The sequence below is a fragment of the Salmo salar genome, chromosome ssa16 (genome assembly GCF_905237065.1).
Source record: "Salmo salar chromosome ssa16, Ssal_v3.1, whole genome shotgun sequence".
In the NCBI taxonomy this organism is placed as follows: Eukaryota; Metazoa; Chordata; class Actinopteri; order Salmoniformes; family Salmonidae; genus Salmo; species Salmo salar.
Window position 1 is genome coordinate 4,633,503 of NC_059457.1, and position 9,304 is coordinate 4,642,806.

General features: G+C 41.2%; 1 protein-coding gene across 1 annotated transcript; it reads left to right on the forward strand.

Annotated features, from left to right (window-relative positions):
* The first annotated feature begins 1,941 nt into the window (after positions 1-1,941).
* On the forward strand, positions 1,942-8,880 carry LOC106573075 (potassium voltage-gated channel subfamily A member 1). Its single transcript, XM_014147746.2, has 2 exons — positions 1,942-2,273; positions 2,810-8,880. Exon 2 carries the CDS (start codon positions 3,048-3,050, stop codon positions 4,524-4,526), a length of 1,479 nt encoding a protein of 492 aa, XP_014003221.1. The 5' UTR covers positions 1,942-2,273; positions 2,810-3,047; the 3' UTR covers positions 4,527-8,880.
* Positions 8,881-9,304: the final 424 nt, after the last annotated feature.

The following is a 9,304-nucleotide window of genomic DNA, read 5'->3' on the forward strand; positions in this document are numbered from 1 at the left end:
ATGAACATGTTAGATGGAATAGTCCCTGTCAGTCCCCTTTTGGCCCATGGTGTTACAGACATTTTTTGTATTTTTGGACAAGTGACTTGAGCTTTCAGACAAGTAAAGAAAATCTGTCCTACTTGTCCGAAGCCCTGAAAATGATTCCACCATGGGCAACAACTGGCTACTAGAACTGAACTGATGGACATGGGGCAATAAAATTGGGATGTAAACTTGATGTATATGTCCTTAGAAGCTGTGTGAATATAAAGTCACTGCAACCTTAGATGGCTGCACCAGACCAGTTGGTGGCACTAAGTGCAATAACTATTGATCAAATGTCTCATGCAAATTAATGTTAGATTTAAATGAAGCAGACAAACAATGTGAACTATTGAGATGAGTATATCTGTATAATCACATAGTGTTGCCCTATTATGTGGTCGGAACATAGTGAAAGGTAGGATCTTTTATTCTGTAAAAGGAGAAACAGGAGGTCCAGCCTTTGCAAGCATATTGCAGAATGTATTGAATTATTGTGGAATGCTAATTTAGAATGTACCAACTGAGATGTAAATCAACATGCTAATGCTTTCATTGATTGCACATAAATAAAGAGAGTTCCTTCATGATAGAGTGCTTGCTTTGGTATCCAACTGATCTCGTTTCCTCTCTGTCATCCTGTGAACACCGTTCATGGCTGCCCGCAGCTATATATATATATATATATATATATATATATATATATATATATATATATAATATTTTTTTATTCACATCCATAAAAAGGCCCCCTACTTGCCAAAAGTAATGAAAATATATGTTATTGTTTGTTTAGACCTATTAGACAATTTTAAAAACACATAGCAAACCAACGGGACGAAACACGCAGGTTACTAAAACCGTTATTTCCATTGTGTTCTATAAAACAAGTGAACAGGTATACTGTAGCTTATCCCAAATGATCAGACATCCCCTTACGATCATGCACGCAGCCCTTCTAAAAAAAAAGTAATCTCACTTCATTGCCTTTGAAAAGCCCCTTGTCCTTGAATGAACTCAGTGCAGCTCGACGCAAATCAATCTTAAACGGTAACCTGCGTGTTTCGTCCCATCGATCAGACTGACAGGACAAACAACAACATAACGTTGCACCATGCACGAGGACTGGCAGGGGGTGGAACGTCGGGAGGAGGATGGTGGAGCGGTCTGTTCTGAGACGCGGTGCTCGCGACCGCTGTCCATGGCGCTGAATCAAGCCACTCCTTGTCGTGCTGAAACGGTCTGCACCGCCGCCGCTCTTTCCGGTCTTTGGCCACTCACAGAATTGAGCTGAGTTAGAATATGCATAGCTGAGTGTTGTAATGTAAACTGTATAAAGTAATGACCGTGCCAAGTTAGACTACTTTCTCAGAATATCAGTTTATAAGTAGCCTGTCATTAGGACCATTGTTGGGTTTTTGGGAACAAAAAATGAAGATACCTGCTTATCACCCTCCAGCGCAGCACATATTACACCAGTGCTGGCACACATAAATAATCTTGTTTTTGTGGTGTAGAGAGCACTCGTGGCTGCGTGCTTTAGTATAGCCAGTCTGCATTGCGTCGAAACCCCTTCTCTCCCCTCCCCCCCCCTCTCTCTCTCTCTCTCTCTCTCACCCCTTCCCTCTATCTCCCCATCCACTCTCCTTGCATGTGAAATACATAAGAACAATATACTGAACATTATTAAGAAATGATTATATCTTCACATAATCGATTCCTCCGTCTGTGCCGGCTCGAGGTAAAAACAAATTCTAAAATACTCGTCATCTTGTCTACTCGTAACAGGACATTTCTGCTGATGCGGTAATGTCTTGAAATGGCACGGGTTCGCTTATTGCCCCTTAATGTATCTCTCCCCCCCCACCCCCCACCCCCCTGAATCGCAGCATAATACTTGATCCTGCTCTAAGCCATTCACACCGAAGTGCCCCACCGCACAAGTGACTATAGGCTACAGAAGTTGCTCACGTTTCTCTGACTCCAGCGTGTGATTTTACAACGAATGTTAAGCGACGGGATCAAGATGTAGACAAATAAGACATTTAAGTTTACCGATACGAAGGGCTCAGACAGTGATGTCTCGAGCGTTTTAGTCTGTAGCAGGGCCTGCCCAGAGGAAAGCGCCAATGTGTTGCGGAGGGGTGCGTTGTAAAGTGTTCATGTTTTAACACATGACCACAAAGCTACGGCAGTCCTGGGCTGTCCTGGCGGTTGGATGAATGCGCTGAGTCGCGGACAAGACGCAGGTAAGCCTTGAAACTGGTGCACTCTGTCTGTCTGTCTGTCTCTCTGTCTGTCATAAGAGGGGTCAGGGGGAATAATTCCGAGGCTATTGTTACAATATGACTATTGTTTAGAGACTGTGACAGTCAATTGGTATTGCTTTCTATATGACTTTTTGTGCATTTAACGCGTCATTATTTGCGTGAGGTAGCCTATAGGCCTAGACAAGTTGCAAACAGTGTTATGCGACAAAACATGCATATAAAGTGTTGCAATAATATAACATTTTATATATATATTTATATATATTTGCTATATAGGCTATATATAACATTTACCCTGCCAATTATAATATGCATATTCGATTGCTTTATGTCTAGATTATCACCAATAAAACAATATAATTTTCCCCTCTTTTGACGCTGATAAATAGGCAGGACATATAGCCTAGAGGCTAAATAAATAAATAAATGGTAGAAATTGCTGAGCTAGCAAATATCTCCGCTGTTCATTCGATCCAATCTTTTCTCTTTTTTTTCCTTCTCTGACTGGGTAACAGAGGCAGCAGCAGCAGCAGATGCAGCGGAGAGCAGAAATGGTCGAGTCAGCGAGAACCGCAGTGGAGCCGCACTGAGGCAAAGCAAGCTAGCCCCTTATCTGGGGACTAGGACAACACATAGTGGGAGAAAAAGAAGAGGAATTTAGAAGTAAATTTGTATCAACCCAAAACCTGAATGCCGCCTGTTCAATTAGATTAACCGGATAACCGGAATACCAAAACTCCTTGGACCTACAAGATGACCGTTGTGGCAGGAGATAACATGGATGAGACTGTAGCCGTACCGGGGCACCCGCAGGACGCGTACCCCCCCGACCATGAAGACCACGATTGCTGCGAAAGAGTGGTCATCAACATAGCGGGGATGCGATTCGAGACCCAGCTCAAAACTCTCTCCCAGTTCCCCGAGACATTGTTAGGCAACCCCAAGAAGAGGATGCGCTACTTTGACCACCTGAGAAACGAGTATTTCTTTGACAGAAACCGTCCCAGTTTCGATGCCATCCTCTACTATTACCAGTCCGGGGGTAGGCTGAGAAGGCCCGTCAACGTCCCGTTGGATATGTTCTCGGAAGAGATAAAGTTTTATGAGTTGGGAGTGGATGCCATGGAGAAATTCCGTGAGGATGAGGGCTTCGTCAGGGAGGAAGAACGTCCTTTACCTGAGAAGGAGTTCCAGCGTCAGATCTGGCTGCTTTTTGAGCACCCAGAGAGCTCGGGTCCGGCCAGAGGGATTGCTATAGTATCTGTAATGGTCATTCTGATTTCCATAGTTATATTTTGTTTAGAGACTTTACCCGACTTGAAAGAGGACCCTAAGGGTCGGTTTAAGACTGTAGGGAATCATACCTTTTACTACAAACCAAACATCCTAACCGACCCTTTCTTCATTATTGAAACTCTTTGCATTATATGGTTCTCGTTTGAGTTGTTAGTGCGGTTTTTCGCGTGTCCAAGCAAGGCAGTCTTCTCCAAAAACATGATGAACATTATTGATATAGTGGCCATCATCCCTTACTTCATCACACTGGGCACGGAGCTGGCTGAGGACCCCGAAGACCAGGACGAGGGCATGGGGGAGCAGGCGACATCTCTGGCCATCCTCAGGGTAATCAGACTGGTCAGAGTGTTTAGAATCTTTAAGCTGTCACGACACTCCAAAGGATTGCAGATCCTGGGACAGACCCTCAAGGCCAGTATGCGCGAACTCGGATTGCTGATATTCTTCCTCTTCATCGGAGTCATCCTCTTCTCCAGCGCGGTGTACTTCGCAGAGGCCGAGGAGAAAGGGTCGTACTTCGGCAGCATACCGGAAGCTTTCTGGTGGGCCGTGGTGTCTATGACAACTGTGGGCTATGGGGATATGGTGCCTGTCACTATAGGGGGTAAGATAGTGGGTTCCCTTTGCGCCATTGCTGGTGTGTTGACGATTGCGCTCCCAGTGCCTGTCATTGTGTCCAACTTCAACTACTTCTACCACAGGGAGACCGAGGGAGAGGAGCAGGCCCAACTCTTAAACGTTAGTGAACCAAACATTAGTGAAAGCAACTCTAGTCGACGCAGCTCGTCCACTGTCAGCAAATCAGAATACATGGAAATTGATGGAGACATTAATAATAGCATCGACAATTTTAGAGAGGCAAACCTCAGAACTGGCAATTGCACTCTAGCAAACCAAAACTGTGTAAATAAAAGCAAGCTGCTTACAGATGTGTAGAATCGAATGAGAAAAAACATGGGACTTACATGATGCCGTCACACGTTGAGTACACCATCCTTTTTGAATGCTTAATTCGCCTCCAATAAGCGCTCTAGCATTATGGCAACAACCGTGCTCACCAATTTGAAAGGAATTGTTTGAAAGGAAAAAAATATGAAAATTAAGCTGTTATTAGAGAATACGACAGATAGAGTAATTCATTATTTTAAAATGATCATTCAAATAGGTATTAAAAAATATTAACTTCTATTTAACACGCACACGCATAATCGCGCGCCCTTGGAGGACGACTAACCAACACCACTTAGACGACATATCTGTTTTTATCAGACAAAGCCAGGCGTAATAATTAAAACGTTATGCATCGGCACAGATAACATTTCAGCAAGTGCACACTGCATCAAGGATAAAATGCATCATAAATACCATCTGCTGCAAAGAGGGAGACACGCAAGGTAGGATCTGCAGCACCCAGTCAGTGGTCGGGCCGACTGACACCTGGCCTGAAGTCCGAGGCGACTCCTCTACCCCTCTGTCATCAAAGGATCTATTATCCAGCAAAGCACCTTATGGGAAAAATACTGACAACGGAGGATCACTGATCTCCTGGTTTGGATGTTAAAAAGAGGCTGATGATCTACACGCCTCAGTCTGATAGACCTACGGACATCCACAATGCTGCTATTTTCCAGCAGTAAAATGCTGTAATTACGATATCAGCAAGTGGTTCAATGTCATTTTTCCCCGTTAGATGCAAGACAGCACAATGATATAACAGAAGAGCTTCACATGAGCATGTTTAGAAGAGACTCCCCATACATTTTGATATTGGCATGCGTGATGATGAAACATAACCTTATAATAATGCAAAAAATATATTTATTTAGGATTTTTCCATCCCCTTATGCTTCATTCGATTCCCCCTTTATTATTCGTTTTCACTTATAGTGCAGCACTGGTTTGAAATAGTTTTTGATTTGAACAATTCCTAATTATTTAGCGAGTGAATGTTAAAAAAAATCTTAAGGGAAACAGTAACTAAACGAAGATCATAGCATGAGAAAAAGTAAACTGCATTATGGCCTATCGACTAAGGTACTGTGTATCCTAGTATATCTAAATGCATGACGTCAGTATTCAGCTTGTTGCAATTACAGACACTCTGAAAAGTGTATCATACTGTCATGGAAACGAAACGTGGAAACTTAAAAAAAAATCTCTGAACCGTTTCTGAAATATTACAAAATATATCCAAAACCCAGCTCGGGGACGCTGATTTTCTAGTTTAAAACGTAGGAGATCAAAGAAGCAGAATAAATACTTATTATCAAAATGCATATACTCATAAAGCACCAAGTTACAGTATTACTTCAATAGTGCAGTGCATGGACCTTTGAACATAGAAAAAGTAAACTTGTTATGAGTCAGGTCTTCCATTTCACTACTAAATTTAGGGATATGTTTGTTTGTTTTCACAAACAAAACAACAGAAACAACTGTTATTTTACTGAAATTAGCCTTTGTTTAATAGATATGGCCAATAATAATTTTGTACATTAGTTGCTAGTGCCTTTACCCTGCTCACCATGCAACAGGCTCAGTGAAAGTGCCTCTGTGTATGTAGCCTACAATGGAAATCCATGGTAAGTTGAACAGATCAGATGCAAAAGATCTTGCTTGCTTCAGCACTATTATGCTGTTATTCTTGTTGTTGATGATGAGGATGATGATGATTGATTATTCTGATCATTATTAATACAGTCAGAGAATGTTTGGTGAAAACAACCATGGAAGTGCACTACCCACACGATCCATAGTCGAGTTGACCCAAGACTCTAGAACGATATTCCAACAACCCCCCTCTAGTACTTTATGCTTCTCCACCCATGCACCACTTCAAACCAAAAGAGAATATCCATAGCTTTTCTTTGCTTGTGTTGCTGTTGCTATTGATTTATGTTGCCATAAGTCTTTTAAATATGTCTACCTCAGTGAGGTCACTGCAGAACTCACTGCAGAGCTGCAAGCCAGGCTATTCTTCCATGCATAAACATGCAAAATGGCCTCTAAGTGGAATAGACTGTGGTCATCAGGGCCTGTGTTTATAAATGGTCTCAGAGTGCTGAGTGCTGATCTAGGATTAGGTCCCCCCACTCTCCGTGTAATCTTATTCATTAGGACCTAAAAGACTAATCTGATCCTAGATCTGTACTCCTACTCTGAGATGCTTTGTGAATACAGACCCTGATGTTAAACTCTTAGATTGGCCCCTAAAAGTAGCCTTAGAGAAGCACTTAGGTCTTAGGACATACTGTACCAACCACCCTAACCCCTATCCCATTTTCCTTCCAAGCTACGCACAATCAAAAAATAAAATAAACGCATTACTATAGTAGTAGAGGTGACTAGAGCTTAGTGATGTAGACTGACTGATTCTCGAAAAAACATGTTGATACAAATGGGTTTGGTTTGGATTCTTTAGTATTACAGTTGTTGAGAACTAAGGCAGGTTTGCTACTATTAAACCATAGAAATACCCCGGGCAATTTTATCTGTGAATGTCTGAAAGTGTGCCACACGTCATTGATATGTGTATTAATAGAAATAGAATTACTCACATCCATCACAGAACATTGACTTGAATGGGAATGTCCATTCTAGCAATTCCATTTCTATGTATGTATCTGTCACAGAATCACAATGGAGTAGCCAGGGGCTCTTAAACAGATTTTTTTGCATATTGGAATTTCACTCTGGGCAATATAAGTGCATTATTAGATGCTACACCGTTTTTGCTGTTTCCATTTGCTAAATAGCTACATGTATTTATTTCATAATTGAGTCTTCCAGCTCTCCGCAAAGCTTACTGATGCAGTGTGAATCTTGTTTCGTTATTGCAGCAAAATATGTCCTGTAAGTGTGTGAAATGACCAGATGATTTAGGGTCAAGACATATGTAGTTATGGTAGCGATACGTTTGTGACACTGAAGTTGAGGGGTTATACGCAAGACAGATGTTATGAGACCACGCGTAAACATCGCTAAAGAGTCAAAGGCCCTCATGATGGTATGTCATTTGGTGAAAAGTACTGTACCATGTTTCCTTTCTCTTTTTCCATTGGCCTTTACTGTATGTATACCCCCTCAACTAAAATGTCTCAGCTAGTGAAGCATTTGCTTTCATCAGTTTGTGCAAAGGCTATACCGTTTGTGGACTAGCCGAAAGCCTCTATGTGAACGTTGTTTATGGACGAGGCCTTTTTTGATTCTGTGAATCGAGTTGCTGGTCGTTTTGTGCTATATGTTATCGGCTATGTTCTCTTTATTTGCTCATGGTCGTTCTAGTGTATTGCTGGGGAACTTAGAATGTGTCTGTCTGCAACAGGTCTGGTGTCTGTCTATGCGAGAGCCTTCCTAGATGTCAGTTCATTTGACATTATGAGGTGAATATGTCAGTGGAGTTGACATATGAGTGCAAAAAAAAATGTTACTTCTGTGTCAGGGATTTTTAAGGTTTCAAACCAAGAGAATGTCATCAGGTCTTAAGAACAGACATATAGAATACCCCAAAATACAACAAATAAAAAGTGATTATCCACAGCAACCTTATCTATACCATGTACAGTAGCTAGCTGACCATCAGGTAAATTATATATTTTTACCATATGTGGTTTCTCTTATGGCCCAGAAGTGTGGTTGGACAAAACAGGTCCTATTCCACCAAATACCCATGATGCAACAGTTCAGAGTGAGGTTTAGGGAACACATGCAAAACCCCTCATGTCACGATACCAGTGCATCCATTGCTCTTGCTCTGAGGGCAATCTATGTATGGTGCTATGCATTCAATTATTCTACAAAAAAACAAAAAATGCATTCTTATAGTAATAGAATTGCAGTTACCTGTTTCTTAGAAACTTTTGTAAAATAGGAGTTGAATGAATCTATTTTAAAAAAAGATGTTGAGGAAAAAGACGATCTCTTGACAAGACATTAACAACAGGGCTGTCTATGGTGTTTATTCTTTGATTTAGTTGTTAAGGACAGTTGGGGTCAAAGGTCAAAGTGTTCATCAGGGCAAACCATAGCAATATTATTTAACACGCTTTGCAAAAGAAAACATAAACAAGCATTTCTTACTGGACAAGAAATTGGACAAGAAATGTACTCAATTTCTGAGTGTTTTATTCTATTTGGTGCCTAATGAACCTAATGAACACGACCCTGTCCTTACATTAAACAGATAGCCCCTATGAAGAAGCCAAATATACACTACCGTTCAAAAGTTTGGGGTCACTTAGAAAGGTTCTTGTCCATTAAAATAACATCAAATTGATCAGAAATACAGTCTAGACATTGTTAATGTTGTAAATGACTATTGTAGCTGGAAACAGCTGATTTTTAATGGAATATCTACATAGGCGTACAGAGGCCCATTATCAGCAACCATCACTCCTGTGTTCCAATGGCACGTTGTGTTAGCTAATCCAAGTTTAGCATTTTAAAAGGTAAATTGATCATTCGAAAACCCTTTTGCAATTATGTTAGCACAGCTGAAAACTGTTGTTCTGATTAAAGAAGCAATAAAACTGGCCTTCTTTAGACTAGTTGAGTATCTGGTGCATCAGCATTTGTGGGTTCAATCAGATGGCTCAAAATGGCCAGAAACAAATAACTTTCTTCTGAAACTCATCAGTCTATTCTTGTTCTGAGATAAGAAGGCTATTCCATGCAAGAAATTGCCAAGAAACTGAAGATCTCGTACAACGCTGGTA